General features: G+C 39.1%; 1 protein-coding gene across 2 annotated transcripts in view; it reads left to right on the forward strand.

Moving 5' to 3' along the window:
* Positions 1–21,023, forward strand: part of Cped1 (cadherin like and PC-esterase domain containing 1) — a 301,563-nt gene that overhangs the window by 238,536 nt on the left and 42,004 nt on the right. For both annotated transcript variants that reach the window (XM_045160324.1, XM_045160323.1), the window contains 2 exons: positions 7,354–7,471; positions 15,626–15,762. In XM_045160324.1, coding sequence (XP_045016259.1) covers positions 7,354–7,471; positions 15,626–15,762 — 255 coding nt within the window. The remainder of the gene's footprint in view (positions 1–7,353; positions 7,472–15,625; positions 15,763–21,023) is intronic.

Genomic DNA, 21,023 nt, shown 5'->3' on the forward strand with positions numbered 1-21,023 from the left:
ACCAAAATTCCAAATTAACACGACTGATTTCTACACACTTCCTCTCTCGCTCTCTATTGCTATCCACTCCAAACTTTAGCGACTGTTTTCACTCAGCTCAGAATGTTTCAGAGGCTTCTTTACTTTCCACACTGACTAAAGCAGCTCAAGGAGGTGGTGTTTCCTTGTGCTCACAGTGTGCGGGGTCTCAGTGCATGTGGTGGGGAAGCAAGGCGGCAGGACTGCCGAGGTCCGGTCCTCAGTCACGACGCAGGAAGCAGTGAACGCTCACCTTCAGCTGGCCGCATCCTTTCCGCACAGTCTGGACCGCAGCCAATGGAAGAGCGCTGCTCGCAGTTAGCCCGACGTCCCACCTCAATTAACCTAACCTAGAAAATCCCTCACAGACATGCCTAGATATTTGTTTCCATGGTGATTCTAAATCCTACCACATTGACAGTCAAGATTATCTATCACAATGTGACCAATATTAAGCGACTTCAGGCTGACAGCTTAATTTCAACTTCACATCATTTCAAGACAATGAGACAATAAGTATCTATTGTTCTAGGCTACTGAACTTTTGCTTAATTATAGTAGCTATAGGAAACTAATATGCCTTCAAAGGAGTGATTAGGTCTTTTCCGATTTTTCCCTTCTGTTGCTTTTTTATCTAAACGGTATTTTCTTTAATATGTAGCTTTAACGTATAATTAATACTAATGGCAAAACATTAAAGCATATAGAATAAAAAGTTCAAGTCTATGTTTTTGCCTTCCCATCTGTGGTCTGTTATTCTCAATCTGCTAAGTGACCCCCCTTTAGAATGTCCGCTGTATCAATTCAAAATTCATCTGTGCATAGTTACACATGTAGAGCGCTTAATGATTTTTATTTTAATAAGGTCATAGTATACGTCAACTTTGCAGCTCACTTTGTTCTCTTTCATAATGGATCTTCTATAGCACCCTGTATTTTACATCCTTCTTTTTCTAAATATTACAAGATGTTCCAGTATATAATTGTACTTTTTTTTATTTAGTTTCCCCTGAGGGACATGAGTTATGCTAACTCGTCTGATAGTATAAGTTGTGATCATAAATTTTCTGGGTTTTGTGTGCACGGCTAAAACACTCCGTAGAATAAAATCATAGCAGTAGAATTGTAAAAAGGTATATATAGTTACTTTGAGAAAGGTTTTCAAATTGTTCACCATAAAGATCTAAATCCCTTTTAATATAAAGTTTTATGCATTGTTTTCTCCTTAAAAAAAATGTTCAGCTTTAGGATTAATGTGGTATGCAAAAGACAACCACAGATAGATTACACCAAAATTAATTCTTGCTAGTATATAATTCAGATAATTATTCTATAAATGTTCTGTGGACCTCTAATACCATGAATCCCAAAACAGCTACTCAATATTGTATGGCAGACAGACGATAATATTAGGAAAGCAGTTGTTGCATTTAAAGACAACATGAAGACAGAAAATAATTTATTTATTTGCAACAAGATACAAGTCTGTTCAAGGAGCCCATTGGGAAAATTCTCAAAGAGGAAAATCACAAACTTCAATTTCTACAGCTAAAATCATCACATGGAAATTATGTAGACAATGCTTACTTTGTAGAAAGAAAATGTTAGAGATGGAATTATACTTTAAGGCAGTTCTGACCCACTTCATCTCTAGGCGCTAAGGGATCCTGAGATACTTAAGCCATGTTTGTGCTTACATTCTCATGCTTATTTGCTCCCATAGCCTTTTTGTTGGCACTTGAACCCACCTTTATTTATATGTTTATTTTTGATGAGAGAGAGCAAGAGGAAGAGAGGGAATTGGCCTCCCAGGGCCTCCAGTCACTACAATCAAATTCAAGATGTGTGTCCACCTTGTGTGCACGTGATCTTGCGTGCTTGTGTCACCTTGTATGTCTAACTTACATAGCACCTGGAGAGTCTTAATCTCTAATCCATCTCTGTAACCCTGGACCACACCTTTAAATGAATCTTGGACTTTCCTTTATGGAGTCCATTAGTTGACAATGTCTTTAATTAGGAACCTTATTTAAACTCTTATCATGGGCCCATGATTGTATAAATACTAAAAACCAAAGGGTGATCAAACACCTGCTACTGTAGGCTCACATCATAGAATGATGTACACCAAAGCTAGCCAGAGTATGGCTGAGTCTGAAGAGGCGTAAAGCAATGCCTGCTGACCTTAAAGAGCCAGTTTCAGCTGTAGTTGGGATGCGGGTGATGAAAAGGAGGTAGGGAAAGTATTGGATCTTTCCCAAGCTTCTTGGAAACAAGTGATAGAAGCAGTGCTATCTCTTTAGGAAAGTCTCTAGCATGCTAAGGTGAGGTGGTGGAGATCTAATGACAGACTGACTTGCATTTAAACCTGCCCCTCAGCATTTCAGCATTTTCTTAATCTCTAAAATTAATAAAGGCAACATTATAGGAAAAGTTGTGAGAACAATCAGATTATAAAATATGTGAATGGTCTTCTTAAATATCTCAAAAAGTTATTTATTTGTGTCGTAGTCTTCTGTAATAAGCATCTTCAATGTGAGTCACATACAGCTCAAGATGTATGATCTTACATTTCTTCATGTGTACAAAAAAACAATTTTCCTGTTGAAAGGAAAAAGTTTCAGAAATCAAAATTATAGATGAATTTTCACAAGTGAACTTAAATGAAACTAAAGTCCTATCATAAAAAATGACTACAAATCTCAAAAACCAAATGCTTTATGGTTTTTCATCTTATAGTGTTTATAAAATATCATCTATGTAACACCTAGAAAATTTCTCAGAAGTGGCTAGAGAGATCGCTTAGTGGGTAAGAGTGCTTGTCACACAAGTAGGAGGGCTTTCAAGGGCCTGGTACACCCTAAGTTTGATCCCCAACACTCAGATAAGTAGCTTCCTATAACCCTGGTCCTGAGTGGAGCAGAAACTGAAGAATTGCTAAGGATGCTGATCAGCCAGTCTGGTCAAAAAAAGTAGGCCAGAGTTGAGCAAGAGACTCTGTCTAAAGAAAAGGTGTAGATGAGTGATGGAGGAGGATACCCGCCATTCTCCTCTGGTCTCCACATGCACATACACTGGGTGTGCACATGTGCACGCACACATGCATGCACATACCTCACCACACACACACACACACCACATCATATATATCATACACATGCATACAAAAAATTCTCAGAAGATAAATATGATTAACTTATAAGAAAAAGAAAACTTTATTTCATTTATGTCAGGAGCTGCCATTCCTTAATGCAATGTTAGAATACATTCTACTAAGTTTATCACTTACTGTCAGTGAATTGCTGCTACATTATAAAACTTTTTGTTCTTTAGGACATGTCCTAAAAAAAGGAAGTGAAGGCCGGGCGTGGTGGCGCACGCCTTTAATCCCAGCACTCGGGAGGCAGAGGTAGGAGGATCGCCATGAGTTCAAGGCCACCCTGAGACTACAGAGTTAATTCCAGGTCAGCCTGGACCAGAGTGAGACCCTACCTCGAAAAACCAAAAAAAAAAAAAAAAAAAAAAAAAAAAAGGAAGTGACCATACTCAAAACAGATCCAGAAAATGAAACACTTTCAGCTAAACTCACTTGGTGGCTTTTCTCCTTGACAGTTTGAAAGAAAAATAGAATTTTGTTTCTCTGAAGCTGCACAAGCCTACAGAAAGTGCTATGCTGAACCTCCTTCAATGCACCTCTTCAAGTTGCTCCTTGGTGCATCTATGAGTCGACATTATTCACTGTCTATCTATTCTTTTTCCAGCTTTATTTTGTAAATCTGAAAGCTGTCAGTTGGTTCTCACAGTAAGACAGTGTGACAAAGAAACAATGTTAAATGCTAATAGGACTACAGCAAGAGAGCAATGAGATATGCATCTGACACATAGAGCATCAGGACCAGCTCTCTAAATGAGGAGATAGACGTTGAAGGATGAGTAGAGATTAAGCAGGCAATGGGTGAAGAAGGCCACTCTGTATGTAAAGACACAGAGACGTCAGAGAGAGCAACCCCAGGTACGTGCACAGCTATTGGATCAAGCCGAGTGTAGGATGAGTGTTAACTAGTACGAGGTAGAGATAAGTCAGAAAGGAAGGCAGCTTCCATATTTCATTATGAGTACAATGCAGTTTTGTGAGTTATTTCAAGCAGCAAATGAAGTTAATGGATCTACATATGGGCTAGATTATGAGCAGCAATGTAAAGATGGATGCATGGGTGGAAAATAGAACTGATGGCAAGAGATAGATTTTTGAAGGGTCCAAAGCAATAGCATGGTGTGTCAGTTACTCCCTTGTTGGTGGTACAAAATACCTGAAAAAAATCAGATTAAGGGAAGAAATGTGTATTTCAGTTTACAGTCCCAGATTACTGTCCCTTATGGTTGGGGAGACACGGCAGCCAGAACTTGAGGCAGCTGGTCATGTTCGTCTCAGTGCAGAAGCCCAGAGTGATTCTCACGAGGCCAACTCTCTCCTTTTTATACAGTCTGGGGCCCCAACCATGAAACATTGACACCTAGAGAAAGGTGGTTCTTCACACCCAACCCAGTCAAGATATTGTCTCAGAGGTGATTCTAGGTCAAGTTGAAAATCAACATAAACCATCATATGTGTTGTTGCAGACAGTTCCACATTGCTGGGATGAACATACAAACCAGACAGTTTATGAGATGAAGGGGTTTATTTCAAGCTTCAGGATCCAGAAGCAAGCTCCATTAATGGCTGAAGAAGTTGCTCCCATACATTCAAGCACAGAGAAACAACCAAACAGCCAGCAAAAAAAGAAGGAGGAGGAGGAGGAGGAGGAGAAGAGGAAGAGGAAGAGGAAGAGGAAGAGGAAGAGGAAGAAGAAGAAGAAGAAGAAGAAGAAGAAGAAGAAGAAGAAGAAGAAGAAGAAGAAGAAGAAGAAGAAGAAGAAGAAGAAGAAGAAGAAGAAGCAGCAGCAGCAGAAGCAGCAGCAGAAGCAAGTAGCCAGGACCACACCAGAGCTCACACTGCTCTCCATACCTTTGGGCTGGAATTCACCTTAGGGCTGGACTCCAGGATCCTCTCAGAGTGACACCTCCTCTAACCAGGCAGCTGGAGATCCAAGTTACAAAGTTAATCTTAACTCCTGAGACAATGGGGGACATATATTCTTCCAACTACCACATGGGGTAAATGAGAACAAGTAAACAGATCTAAACAGTAACACCTGAAAGCCAGAGGGAAAATAACAGAGTCAAGATAAGAAAGATTAGATAAAGACATGGCAAGGGCTGGAGACATTGGTTAGTGGTCAAGGACCTTGCCTGCAAAGCCTGAGAAGCCTGAGGACTCAGGTTTGATTCCACAGTACCCATGTCAGCCAGATGCACAAGGTGGCACATGTGTCTAGAGTTCATTTGCAGTGGCTAAAAGCCCTAGAACACCCATGCTCTCTGTCTATCTGATTCTTCCTCTCTCTCTCTCTCCCTCTCAAATAAATAATTAAATCTTTTTAAAAGACATAGTGATTGGCTCCTTGCTAGGGCACATGGAGAGAAGGGAGCCTTGCAAAACTCAGGCACCTTTCTTAGAAACCAGGGCTCTTGCAAGTTCTTAGTGAAATTATGAGATGCAGGACCAATTTGGGAATTATGACTTGTAAGGTCAATTTTGGCTGTCCGGTGCCTAACAGCAAAGCTGACTAGTTGTCACTTTAACAAGCGAGCTTTTTTCATGAGGCACAAAAAAACCTCCAACAACAAGCATCTCTGCAGATCAAAGATGGCAGAATGAAATCTTCACAGTTCTCTTGGCCTTTCTCTCATCACAAAGGCTATGTGTTCCTATCAAGGAAAGCAAGTCAAAGTAGCCTCTGTATCAGAAAAACATAAGCATCCTAGAAATTCTGTTTACATGGAAGGGCCAGAGAGATGGATTAGCAGTTAAGGCACTTGCTGACAAAGCCAAAAGATCCAGGTTCAATTCCCCAGTACCCACGAAAAACCTGATACATAAGGTGTAACATGTATCCAGAGTTCATTTTCAGTGGCTGGAGGCCCTGGCACATGCCCATTCTCCTCTCTCTCTCTCTCTCTCTCTCTCTCTCTCTCTCTCTCTCTCTCGGTCTTTCTCTCTCTCTTTCCCTCCCTCTCCCCCTCTTTCTCTCTCTCTCAAATAAAATACTTTTTTATAAGGTCACTGTGAGCTGCAATATAACTAGGAGGCATGTTCTTTTTTTTTTTTTTTTTTCGAGGTAGGGTTTCACTCTAGCCCAGGCTGACTTGGAATTCACTATGTAGTCTCAGGGTGGCCTCAAACTCATGGCGATCCTCCTACCTCTGCCTCCCGGGTGCTGGGATTAAAGGTGTGCGCCACCACACCCGGCTAGGAGGCATGTTCTTAGCCCACTTTTCAGGAGATGAAAGCAGGAAAGAGGGAGGTCAAAAATATGAGATTTGCCAGAGTAATATTTCTTTCAGGGTTTGTATTTCATCTGCTACAAAATGTATGGCAGTGGGAAGCCCAAATTTGGCATTTCAGCTACATGGTGTCATCAGTGTCCTCTGTGCTGACAGTTTTCTCATGGTCAAGAACAGCTGCTCCTTCTTTAGGATAGCATCTGTCTTCCAAGTGGAAGTAAAAGCAACGTGACAATGGCGATGTTTCATCAGAGAAATAAAACTGTCCCAGAAATCCACAGCTGATAGTCACTTGCATTTTTTGTTTGGGCTAAGACTCTGCCCCACAGCCACCTTTACCCACAAGGAATACTGGAAAACTGTTTTTAAAAAATGTTGGGTAACATTAGCCAGGTGCACAAGGGGGTGGGGAGCGCATGCATCTGGAGTTCGTTTGCAGTGGCTGGAAGCCCTGGCACGACCATTCTTTCTCTCTCTCTCTTTCTCTCTCTCTCTCTATCTGCCTCTTTCTCTGTCTGTCACTTTCAAATAAATAAATAAAATAAAATGTTGGGTAAATTTCTACCTTCAGCACAAAAGGGTATGTTGGAAGAAAGGAAGGGAGGGATAAAATTAAAGTAAGAAAGAAGGGTAGATATTGTGTAGGCACCTAAGTCTGTCACAACACTTGAGATCATTTTATACAAATACTACTACTCCTGTCTCTCCACTTTTCATAATTTTGTAATAAACTAGTTCATGTGACTAAACATCAAAACTAGTTCATGGCATGAGCATGCTCACAGTTCTCCCATTGCATAAAAAACTGCACATAGTGTTTCAGCTATGCCAGCATCTATGTTCCTTTCATCCATAAAGGTTATTTTTTGTTAAAAATCTTCTCAGTTTATATGTGACCCCCATGTGTTGGATTAATGACCACTACAACTCATTTCTTTCATTTTAATACAGGATTGTGGTTTGTTGATTCGCCCGGAGGAAACCTGTGGCTTGCAGCCCCTTTCTTCTGACTACATTGAAGCCATTTCACAGCCTGAACTAAAAAGCTGTCCATCTGGAGACACAGCAGGTGACACCACATTGAATTATCCTTTCTCAAATAAATCTTTTAATAGATAAGTCTGTACTTACTTAATCTGTTATTGTTTAAACAAGATGGACATGATTTTTCTCACTAGTATGAAATTCAAGGCATATGATATGGGCAAATGCATTGTTTTCATATTTAAATTGTTGTGATTAATCAAATTCTTTTCACACTCCTCTCTCTGCCTCGTATAGTACCTGTTCATCTGTAGCCCCAGGCCAATAGTCATTTCTTCTATGAAGCCTTCTTGAAAGGTCTAGTTCATTTCCTTATAAATTTCACAACACTCTGTTTGTCTTCCATCACAATTACTTAAATAATTAAACATGTAATTAATTGTTTAGTGTCATTCTTCTCTGGGTTTTGGCTTTTCGAGAGCAGGAAGCTGGCCGTGTTCATTCCATGAACTAGGCTAGCCTGGCTGGTCAGCAAGCCCCGGGACCCCACTTATTGAGATGGTCAACATACCACACTCCACACCTAGCATGTTTATGTCATTTCTGGGGATTGAACTCAGGTCCTCATGCTCAGCCTTACTAAGTGATCTCTCTAGCCCGAAAGTTCAGTTTTAAAGAATTTATTTTCATTTACAAAAATTCTTCGGAATGACCATTAATGTTATCCATACTCTGAGCATTACTAAAAGGAGGCAAATAAAAACCTCAGATTCAAACAATAGCATTAAATCCTATGTAAGTCTTGCACAGATCTGAAATGAGACATCTCTTTGAGGACCCTCTCTTAATTCCCTGTTTCCCTCCTGACCCCCAGAAATCCTTCTTCCAGTGAAGAAAGTGGGGCTATCTTCTCTAAGTGTCCTGGTTACTGCTCAGTCCTCCTGGCCCTAGCCCTCCCTTCATGAAAAAGGCCTGAGAAAACTCTGAGAAGCAATGCTACCCTTGCCATGAACTTCACACCGCTGTTGGAACAGGAAATGTGTTTCCCAAATGGGCAGGGCAAATTGCGATTTGGCATGCACAGTTAACAAATGTGGGCATGGCCTCATTCTTGAACATGTGTTCTAAATAATAAATTCCAGCCAATGCTTTAGGAGGGACTCGCCACTATAGTGTGTCAGGTGCTGTGATTTGCGACTCTCCACTACAGGAGACACATGCTCTTAACATTCAAAGAAGACACTGATGTATCCAGTTATTTTCTTTAATGAGATGACAATTTATGAAAATTCTAAAACAATTCTATTCCTACTACTGTACCAAGTTAAAAGTTCTTCAATACTTCAAGACACTGACATTCCTCAGGAAGTGACAATTTATTCTTGCCCTAAACAGTGCAGTCACTTCTGTCAGGCTCTGGAATGTTCTGTCTCTGGGTCTGGAATTCAGAAGGGGCTGTCACAGAAGAGCAGCCTTCAGATACTTCTCTGCATGGCCTTGATTTGGGACACAATCATATTTCTTTAAGGAAGCACCTCATATTACCTACCAATGCAAGCCCTGAGCCTTATCCTGAAATGGCTCCTTCCTTCAGTGCCTCCCTGTATATCTTGCTCTCTCTCGGCACTTTGCCTCACTTCATGCTGATAATGATATGTCATCAGGCGTTCAGGCTCTTGTCTACACTGTTCCCTTGTTTCCACGTGCTCTTCCCATCCTTACCTATCTTCTGATGTTGTACCTTCCTCTTGAGGAAGACTGTCTTCCCCACATTTCCAGGGTGGACTTTCCTCTATGTTCCCAGGGCAGTTCTGGGCAGAAGATCAAAATAGCACTGATCACATTCAAGTTCAATTAGTTATTTATATGTGTCTATCTCTGTTTCTGACCAGTGGTCTCCAAAACTGAACTATGTACAACCAGGAAGAGAAGGAAATGGCACAGGGAGATCCCTGGGGAAGAAGCCTATAAAGATCAAAATATATATGCACTTGCTTTGTGTCTAATCATTTTTATTTGAGGCTTTATTATGGGAATAATATATAAAACATAGGAGTATCTGTACACATGTCACCATGTGCGTGTATGAATACGTCAAGGGTGCGTGAGCAATACACTTTTACTGATGTCTTCCTTAGATTGTGTTTCTTTAGAACATGAATTATCCCAATTCATTTTCCAACGTCTAATATATGACTAAAAATTGTTACTGAGCTAAAACCAAGATATAAACCATCCCCTCTATTCTTCAGAAGGCTGAGACAAATCAGGAATATGAACACACCACATACATACACATACACACACACACACACACACACACACACACACACACAGGCACATGTGTGCATGCACATACACACACACCCCCAAAGGCCCAAAGTTATGAAATAGGGTCAGGTCAGCAGTTTTTGAGAATTTACTGTGTACTGCCAGGAATAATTCCCTCCATAAAAGCAAGATTTCCTCCTGTAGAAAAGAAAAGTTACATGGTGGGAAACACTAGAAGGAGATTTATTTAGGAGATGTGTATTCAGCTTACATTGCCAAATACAAATGGATTTTAAAATCTTATTTTAATGGCACAATTCAATCATTTGACAAAGCTAGATTTATTGGTTCACCTTGTAATGTACTGATGTCAAAATTTCTTTTTCATTTTTCAATAACACTAGCTTACAGCCATTTATAGCTATATTTTTTTCTTTTTAAATTGACAACTGCTCTTTAGGAAATAATTTAACTGTAAGACACAATATAAGAATTAAATCTGTTTGCTTAAGAAAGAAAAAGTGAGCTGTGAAAATGACTTAGTGTTTAAAGGAGCTTCCTTGTAAAGTCTACTAGCCAGGGTTCAATTCTCCAGCTCCCCATGTCAATGGACACAGAAAGTGGCACCAGCATCTGGTGTTTGTTTGCATCAATCAGCAAGAGGACCTGGCAAGGCTTCTCCTACCCTGCACACACACGTATGTGTGTGTTTACGTGCAAATGAATGAATAAATAAATATTTAAAAAGAAAGACAAAGTGATTTTTTTTCTAATTTGGATAAATATATACATTGACCATTCAAACTTCTAACACTTAAAATATTGGGTATATAAGTTTTTACCTAATAAAGTAACTTTGTTCATGACATTATATAACTAGTAATTATTGTTAATATTTACATAATTTTATGTTTCACCATGGCTCTAAGTGACAACTCAGAAATCTTATCTCCATGGTATCATCTAATCTAACTCACTTACAGGCTGAAATCTAGTTTGCATTCAACACAGATCTGTAACTATGAATAAAACCACTTCTCCTAAAAGATAGTTTCATTCCTCAGAATGTTGTTTCTTCAAACATATGTCATACTCTATTTCATAAGTCACAGCTTTGATTCATTCAGTGTTTAAATATATAACAAAATTTATGTCCTCTTTTTCTGGCCAATTTTAGTTAAGGCCTGGTGTCATTAAGATGTCAAGAACCATGGTCCTGCAGATGTTGCACAGATGTCTAGTTCAACTCACAGTAAATAAAAGGCATTGCATTGCTTACTGATACAAAGATGTACAAAGTCATGACTGTATGGTGGAAGTGCCACTGGGGCCAAGTTTCAGACACCAAATCAAGCCATCTTTTTACGTGCATCAGATTTTTTGCACAAAAACTAATTGCACCCACATTTGAACATTTGCGCATGCAATTGACCAGTTTTTCCCTTTGCAGCAAGTATTCAAGGAAGGCCTCAGCTGGTCAAACATCAGCTGTCAGCAAGTTTGGGGGATGAAGAGTGTACTTGGTAAAGGAGGGAAGCATGACACTTTCAGACATGCAGGGCAAGGCACTGATGAGAACTTCCCCAACATGCTGCCCTTCTATCAGAGAAAAAAACTAGCAGCATTTGTCTTTGCCAACACATGTACCACTGAGTAAGTTCAGCTTTTCAAAAGAAAGAAAACTGATTATGACAACTGGAGAGTGAGATGCTCCCAAAGAGGCTGTTGGGCCATGTTTCATTTCCAACTGACAATTTTGTTCTGACCTGGACTAACACAATAGCAGAATCAACACATTGGAGTCCCTTAATTTTGGCCCATCTCTGGCAAGAAAATCATTGCCCTGTTTCACTTAATTCTTTATGCCTTAGTTTACCTTGTCTATGAATGAGAAGATGGAAAGGACCAGCTTTGAGTTCCATTCCAACTCCATGCAAGATAATGCACAATGGTGACAAGTCGCTATGAAGAAAAGACCACCTCATCTCCAAGGAAGCCTTCTTGGGGAATTTTTGTATACATAGCTTAACTTCAGGCTATGCCTGAACCAACTAGTTTTTGAAGGATTCAAAAATATATACGCCATCTATGCTAGTGATGTAGAATTAGGGTATAGGAGATGCATGAAGGAAAGCAGCTACAAAAGAGAATGAGCTAGAGAACTGGGCTGAAAACCCCCTTCACCTAGCAGACTCCCCCTTTTTAAATTTTAATTTACTTTTTATTAATTAGTTTTGTACTCAGTGAATACAGTCAAGTTAGTACCATTGTGAAGCTTGTCCATGTCCTACCCCTTTCCCCGGCCCCTCCTTGTTGAGGTATATGGGTCATGCATTGTGGAGTTAGCCCACAGTTATGGGGAGGAGAAATGTCTCTGTGTATCATGACCCAACGTGTGGTACTAACATTCTTTCTGCCACCTCTTCCACAAAATTTCCCTGAGCCATGTTGGGTGTATTTTGGATCTGCTTCAGTGATGAGGTCTTGAGAGCCTCTGTGTCTCTGGATATCTGATTTGGTAGGAGTTGATTAATCTCTGTGTTGACCTCCTTCACCCTTGTGCTGGTACCAGGTTCACCAAGAAAGCAGCACTCTTGCTTGTTTCGCCAATTATTCTTAGTTTCAGCTGGGGCCCTTCTGAGGTATGATGGGGTGGTTCTCTCTTTAGGATCTGCCTCTATCTGAAAAAGAAAAGCAGATTCCCCAATAGAGAGTAAAGTTAGCCCCAGACAAATTGGGTAACCCTTATTTTTTAGACTCCCCCTTTTTTAAAGGGCGTGCAATCTCTGTGGAAGCCAAGCAGCTCACTTCTGTCACTACCATCCCCTCACTGCCTATAAAATATCACCCGTTCAGTGTCACTGATTGTATCTGTTCATAAAATACTGTTCACATCTATCTGCTCCCTTGAACTTTCCAGAAAACTCTAATCCTTACTCTATTTCGACCTACTGTGGCATATTTGGGGTTAGGACCTAGAAGGAAACTCTGTTCATTGTCTACTCAGTATCGGGCACTCTTCCAGATGTCATACATTTTTCCTTACAAAGAAGTCAATTTAATCATGAAAATATTAACTAATTTGTCCAACTTAAAAGTGAATTACAGCCTTGGCTGCACATTGGAATCATCTGAAAGTATTTTAAAAAAGTACAGATACCTGAGTCTCATACATAGCAATTTTTCCAGTTAAGGATACATCCTAGGCATGGAGACTTGAAGAAGCTTTCTGGGCTCCTCCAGTATGCAATCAACATTGAGGTACACAGAGCTCATTAGATGAGGCAGAGTGCTGGTATGTATATGTCTCCAAAGGCCAGGTTCTTTTACTTACCACACGGATACTTTTACTCAACTGTACATTGCCTGTTAGGGTGCTACCATTATCTTTACATGTAAATTGTAGCCCTTGAAACTAATGTATTCATATAGATTCTGGAGGACATGGCCCTATTCAAATTGTATATCTACCATCTTCCCTTTAGAAATCAACAAATTAACTTACTGAACTCAAATTAAGGGAGTGTTAAGATAGCTGTTCCAGAGCCTAAATAAATTAATATATTAAAGCACTTAGAATATTCCTGGCATAGAGAATATTAACTGTTTTTATTTTACTCTGACATTTGAATGTCAGTAGCATCTAATATTCTAACAGGATAGACATTAGATGTTTGAAATTAAAATACATCAAAAGTTGCAAGTAGAGAAATGGAGTGTTGTTTATCATTCCTAAAATTGTATAGAATGTACATGGTGAGTAGACGTTGCAAAAGGCAGTTTTCTGTAATTCTCACTATATTTGAAAATCATGGAAAAGGAAATTTTATGGCAAGAGAAACAAACAGGCCTGCATTACTTTAAATTTTAGTTTGTATTTCTGTTTCAGTAGACATTAGATCTCCAAAATTAATTCAGTTGTATATTTTCCTCCATTCCTTGGAATTCACATTTTTCTCATATCCTCATCCTTGTTTTCTCTTTTCTCTCACAGTTTCTCTCTCTTAATATGCTTGCCTCATTTTCCCTTTCTGTGGCCAATCAGTAAAAGCCATAAACTCTATCCCCCTTTATATTTTAATATGTATAATAATCTAAACAAAAATAAATCCTCACATGCACTGTTTCAACAGCCTGAAGTCATGAATGTTCTATATTCATTCCCTGAAAGGAGAAATTGTCCTTGCTAAAATTCATCACATTAGAGACTTTGGTAACAACACCACAAAGCAGACCCAGAATAGGTATAAAATGTTTAATGTTCTTTTTCTTTCTAACTCCAAATACAACAGAACTCTGCCAGTAAAAAAGAGTGACTATGACATTATAACGATGCATGTTCCCATTATATCCTCACACTGACATGTGAGAACACTACACAATTCACCCAGCTGATAAATAAAGACACCACTAGAAATGACGGTAAAATCCTTATCCCCAGAGCCATCAATCAAATGGAATATTTTAATAATAACCAGCCTTTAAAATAATAAATTGTCAAAATACTGAAGTAAATCTCTTGTGTCTAAAATCTCTTGAGATCAGGGGCTATATCCATATCTATTATTGGGTTGGTGATCTAAGCACAAATTCAGTTAAGAAACATTTGAGGAGGCTGGGCATGGAGGCAAGTGCCTTTAATTCTGGCACTCTGGGAGGCAGAGGTAGGAGGATTGTCATGAATTCAAGGCCAGCCTGAGACTACATAGTGAATTCCAGGTCAGCCTGAGCTAGAGTGAGACGCTACCTCAAAACAAAAGAAAAAGAAAAGAAAAGAAAAGAAAAGAAAAGAAAAGAAAAGAAAAGAAAAGAAAAGAAAAGAAAAGAAAGAAAGAAAGAAAGAAAGAAAGAAAGAAAGAAAGAAAGAAATATCTGAGGAGACTGTAGGTGTCACTTTAGCTCAGTTGGTAAAGTGCATTTTTTTCAGTCATGAGGACTTTTGCTATATCCCCCAAACCCACATATAAATGCTATGAGTTACAGCGGTGGGGGGCTATAAACAGGAGGGCCCTGAGGCTCATTGTGCATCTAATCAATCTAGCCACCTTGTCTCAAAAAAAGGTGGATAGTACCTGAGAAATGGTGTGCAAGTTTGTCCTCTGGCCTCCACATACATGTGCACATGCACTCTCATCTCATGCACCTACACATACATACACACATATGAAGAAATATTTGAGGTCAGTTGTAAATTTGGAGACTCAACTATCTTTTGTTCTGTTAGTACCTAATGTAGTGTTTAAAAGTAAGTAATGATTGTAGCTGGGCGTGGTGGCACACGCGTTGAATCCCAGTACTCGGGAGGCAGAGGTAGGAGGATGACTGTGAGTTCAAGGCCACCCTGAGACTACATAGTGAATTCCAGGTCAGCCTGGGCTAGAGTGAGACCCTACCTTGAAAAAAAAAATAATAATAATAAGTAATGATTGAGTATCACCCAACCAACCACACAGGTTTCCTATGTAGTTTTAGGCAGAGTTTAAAACATGTATATATATACATATGTGTGTGTGTGTGTGTGTGTGTGTGTATTTATGAGAGAGACAGATAGTGAGAGAGGAGGATAAAAAGAGCAAATGGGCTCACCAGGACCTCAAGCCATTGCAAACGAACTCCAGCTGCATGTGCCACCATGTGCAGCTGGCTTACGAGGATACTGGGAAATTAAACCTGGGTCCTTACGCTTCACAGGCAAGTGCTTTACCTGCTAAGCCTTCTCTTCATCCCTCAGCCAGAATTTTCTCTTAACTTCAGTCTGAGCTGTGTTTGTTATTTCAGAACATGTGTACATGTTGCTCTCTACCTGACTGGCTGTAAGCCATGTACTGCTCCATTGAACTTATTTGATAAGATTGATCTTCTCACTGTAATTACTGTGGTTTCTGTCATACAATGAATTCTAAAGTTACTTGAAAACTATAGTTTCACATACAAACCAAACCAAAGGAATTTTTGCCATGTATTCCAGGTCAGTGGATTGTGCCTTGCCTCAGTTGTTCAGACAACAGGACCTGTGACTGGAGAGAAATAACTTGGCAACCACATGACTGCCAACACAGAGTGCTCACCAGGCCTGAGCTCCAGCAGTGCTTACGGGGAAGGAAGGTGAGTTCTGCATCTGGCTGGGAAAACCTAGAGTTCTTGCCATGTGCAGAACTAAAAGCCAGGCAGTTGCATCTCTTAACCAATTTCAACTCTCTTGCTTTTCCAAAGGAAACTAACCCAGTGCAATGTGGCTTCTTGAATTATGACTATTAGACATTATCATACAAGAGTTTTAGTATCTTTTGCTCAAAATGTTTCTTTTTCTCCACATCAGTCTGTTTGACAGATGGATGATATTAAACTCTTGTCCTCTGCTGCCCAGCATGGTGGCAATGCAGCTGGTTTTGCAGCGCACACACTGGTAGAAGGTGGCCATGTCAACTGACAGCTGGCAAGTTCAGAGCAGCTCGCCTTGTCACCTGCAGTTCTAGTAGACACTTCTCTGAACCTGGCAGGAGTCGCTCAGTACAAGAAGTCAATGTTTCTGCATGCAAGACTCACTCCTAGAGCTACCAAGTGTATGGCATTGTTTGTCAACTCTAACCACTGATCTTCTCTCACATTCCTGGGCAGGTCTCACATGGACCTCACCAGGCTGGCTTTCCTTTTAGCAAGGCTTCTAAGCTGATTTCTTGGACATGCAGTGTCTTCTTGCTAGGCAGGCTCTGACTAGGTTGAGTCCGGGAGAACTCTCAGACCTGCGAAATGGGCACATAGACTGAGATGCTTGCTTAACATCAAGTAAGTAATTGTGACCAGATTTTCAAAGTATTTTCATAATATAGACTTTTCTCTGCACACTGTGTTCAAGTTCTCTTATGGGGGCAAGGATGATTTTTAAAACTGTTTTTAAAGCATCATATGGAATGCATGCTATTTTTTTTATTAGTGACTAATTTAAGAAGCATGACAGCAGGGGAGGTCCAGGTCAGGAAGACAGACATGTTCTTTATGATTATAAATACACACATGTTCATGATTGATAATATCTCCGTTGATAAAGCATCAGTATTAGTTGCTTCTTAAGGAAAAGGCAAGAGAACACTTAGAAGCTGATGTTACTGTTAGTGAACTAACTGTGTGATAATTCTGTGTAAGGAACTGTGCACATGACTCTCTCATGTCTTAAATCCCGCCATACAGTAAACTTCATGTGAGCAGGGTATAGATTTGTTCACTAGTATAACTTCCTTACAGAGCACAGTTTGTGATGCATACTAATAATTTAATATTTTTAGGACTAAGTATGAAGTGGTAGGGTGCTTAAATGTAAAAGATCTCTACATTTAATCCCTAGCACCAATAAAATGAATATATAATAAATGAATAGTTGGTGAATAAATTAAAATGTTAATTGCTCTTAAGCATAATTATTTGAGGTAAATATTATTCTATGTGCTTTCTACTTAAGAAACTTCATGTTCAGAAAGATTGAGTAATTCTGTGCTGAGGAGATTGCAAGGCACTTGCATGCAAAGACTTCCAGCCTGGCTTCAATTCACTAGTACCCATGTAAAGCCAGATGCCCAAAGTGGTGGGCACATGTATCAGGAGTTCATTTGCAGTGATAAGAGGCTTTGGCATGCCAGTGTTCTCTCTCTCTCTCTCCTCTCTCTCTCTCTCTCTCTTTCTCTCTCTCTAAGAAATAAAAAAAGAAACTTTTAATGCATTGAGGAATTCACTAGTGATCATATGATTACACAAGTAGCTATGACTTTGGGCATTTGTAACCATCAGCTAGGACCTCACGGCCACATGTCTTAGAGCCAAAGCACTGGGAATCAGTCGGGTGTTTCTATACTCAGAATGCCATTCCAACTTCAAAATGGAGAATATTTAGGTAAATTCCAAGAATACATTATAGCCTGTTAACCTTCAAAGCAGTAGGTGATGACTTCATTACTGAAGTCCATGGCTCTGGACATGACACACATTACTTCTCAGGCTCTTTTTCTTCATCTATAAAATAATAAGTAAATATGATCTAGGCCTCCATAGTGGAGGAATTAACTTTATAGAAAGTCAATGACCTTCTTTCCTGTCTGTCTGAGCTCAGAATGCTGTAATAAAATATTACATAGTAGGTAACTGAAACCTTAGGCATTTATTTCCTCACAGCTCTGGGCTGAGAAGTCTGTGGGCATTGTGGCCAGACTATTATGGTGGCCTTCTTATTGTGTCCTCATGTGACAGAAAAAATGCTAGAGACTCTTATTATATGTATGCCAATGTTTTGTAGTAGGTCTATCTTCTTCACTTCATCTAAACATAATTATTTACTAAAGATCCACTGTCACAATCATATTGAACATTGTTGTATCAACATATGAATTTGGATGGGGCATAAATACTTAGCTGGTAATATTGTCTCTATTGAGTACTAAACTAACTAGTTGGGGCTGTACATATTATCAAGAAAGATAGATAATTATAAAGTCTGACAACCAAAAAACCCATACACAGATGAAACAACCAGCAGAGGAAAGCTAGCAGACAGCTTAGCAGAGGTAGCTTCCTGTTGTGCTTGGACTAGTCCAGACTCCTGCAGATCTCAGAACCTCATCCCAGCTTGGTTCCTACTGAGTCTAATTTATTTACTGGAATGCTGGTTTTCATACAACTGGAAAGCTTTTCAATTTTTAGCAAAGAAGAGGCTTAACCAGAATGAGAACAGCCATTCTACAGTGACCACTAAGTACAAGTACCTAGCAGAAGAAGGAAGTGGATGCTAGAGAAATAGGGGCTGTTTAATGAAATTTCAAGGGAGATGGAAGTTGTTCAATAAAATTCCAACATGCAGCTGGGAGTGGTGGCACATGCCTCAGATCCCAGCACTCTGGAGGCAGTGGTAGGAGGATCTCTGCAATTTCAAGGCCATCCTGAGACTACATAGTGAATTCCAGGTCAGCCTGGGCTAGAGTAAGACCCTACCTTCAAAAAAAAAATAAAACAAAATAAAATACCAACATGCAACATTAAGGGGTCAAAGCAAGTAAGTATAGGACAATCCTATTAATGTAAAAATTTATGCATACATACAAACATGCTGACATTCATAGAAAATTTCTGAAAGTAACAAATAGGTCAAACTGAATTTATCATTGTCAAGGAGTGGGGTTAGTGGGGCTACAAAATGAAAACACAGTAACAGCAGAACAATAGCTTAGCCCAGAATTCCTGCAAATGGGCATCCCTGTGAGGCTTCCCAGGACACAAGCTCACGGCACCAGCTTAGATAGTAAAGCCTGGATATGAAATGTTAAGAGATATTTTTAATTATTTCTCTACTATTTTCAGTTTTTCAGTGTGTGAGCAATCTTTTCTCCATCTAAAAATTTATATTTTATGTCTGAAAATGTGCAGCTCAGTGATATAGCACTTACTGTTTAGGATGCATGAGATTTGGGTTTTTACCACTGCCAAAAAAATCAATGAATTAAAAATCTATGTCTTAATAAAGCATATAAATAAGACATAGAAGAGACCCAGTGGAAATGCAAAAGAAAAAGAGAGATCCTAGAATGATATTTTTATTCAGAATCACAGGACTCAGTACATATACCAGTATGGATACTGATCAGCCTCATTTCCTAGAGGTGACTATGAAAACATTCAAATTCGCACCTATGATACAACACTTACTATAAGAAAGCTCCATTTATGAGCTGGAGTAAGTGAGTAAAATGTTTTTTCCCAGTGAATTTGTTTGCTCTCCATGAGAGTAGTAAAAGTGTATGTGTTTCTATAACCCTTTCATTAACAAAACAAATGGGCTCTTATCATACCCAGAGCTCCCGACTATAACTAGGCCATTCCAATGACAAATGTAAGTGGAGTAATTACAAAAATACAAAAACAAATAACATGTTGTTTTTAAATACATTAGATGCTTTCTTTTTTGCCTCTTTTCCTAACCTCTAAGCATCTTTATAGCTTATTTCTCTAGCAAATGTGTATATAAAGGGTAGGCAAATGTGAGGCCCTTTAAATTGTAACCTTCCCAAATAGCTATTTAATTCATAGGCTTTTATGGTATATAGTTGTATTTAATCAAAGCAAAATTAAAATTTAAAAGCTATTTTGTTAGTTATGATTTTATGTATTTCTCTAAATAGATACCTACCCTTTTAAATTTTTATTTATTTTATTTTGTGAGAGAGAGGGACAAAAGGGCCAGACAGAGAAAAAGAGAGAGAGATTGGGTGTACCAGGACCTCTAGCCATTGCAAATGAATGCCAGATACATGTGCCATCTTGTGCATCTGGATTCTGTGGGTACTAGTAATTGAACCTGGTTCCTTAGGCTTCACAGGCAAGTGCCTTAACTGCTAACCCATCTCTTCAGCCCTAGATACCTACCTCTTAATAAGCTCTGAATGGAACTTTAATAAAAATGTATTGGCATGGCTTTATAGTCACCATGTGAAATACATAGGAAATAGAGTAGACATATGATAATGAAAAAAATATAAAGCCTGACTCAATAGAAGTGAATGAGCCCTTTTTTGGTTTGTCTGTTGAAAATGGTTCCAAATTTAAACCAGTGTGTGAAAGAAGAGTACAATTAAGAAAGGGAAATAAAAAGAGACATACAGACAAGCTCAGCTGCTCAAACAGGAAATGTAGCTTAAAATTTTAAGTAATTTTTTGAAGTTATATAGTATCTCAGACTTTAAGATGCTTAAATCGTTGAAGTATGGCTAAATTGTAATAGGTTGTAAATAATGCATAGATTCTATGATGGTATATTTTATTATTGCTTGTCAGTTTCAGTAATAGGGAACTGATAAAAAGACAAGAGTATATCTCCTTGTTATCATCAGGAAAAAAATGACTTGTACATGTTGTCTCCTTTGGCATTCAGTAAATACAGCAATAATCCAGATGAAATGGCAAATAAGCAATTTTGTTCCAGCAGGTAGAAAAAATAAGTCTAGCTAATGTTATGTAATTTCTTGCTTTTCTTTTCCTGCCAAATTTTGGGTGCTTGAGTGTAACTTGCTTAAATCTCAACGTGACATTTGTGTTTACCCCAAACAACAATTTGGCTACTCATTGATAGCCAATTTAATGAAAACACACAATTGGAAAACAATCATTATAACCATATCACATTTCATGGAGAGTTACGTTGTTGAGCTGCATTTTCATCATGACCTAAATATCATTAGCCATCCTGCCATTCTCAACTGCACGTGACGACTGTACCACCCTTGCTTCATAGAGAAATGGGTATTTATCTTATGCAAAAGGTACATCTCAACCTGATGAGCTTTGACACACAGGGACTGTGCTTGGCCCTAAGCTAGTTGGGATGAGTA

The sequence above is a fragment of the Jaculus jaculus genome, chromosome 10, assembly GCF_020740685.1.
Source record: "Jaculus jaculus isolate mJacJac1 chromosome 10, mJacJac1.mat.Y.cur, whole genome shotgun sequence".
Taxonomy (NCBI): domain Eukaryota; kingdom Metazoa; phylum Chordata; class Mammalia; order Rodentia; family Dipodidae; genus Jaculus; species Jaculus jaculus.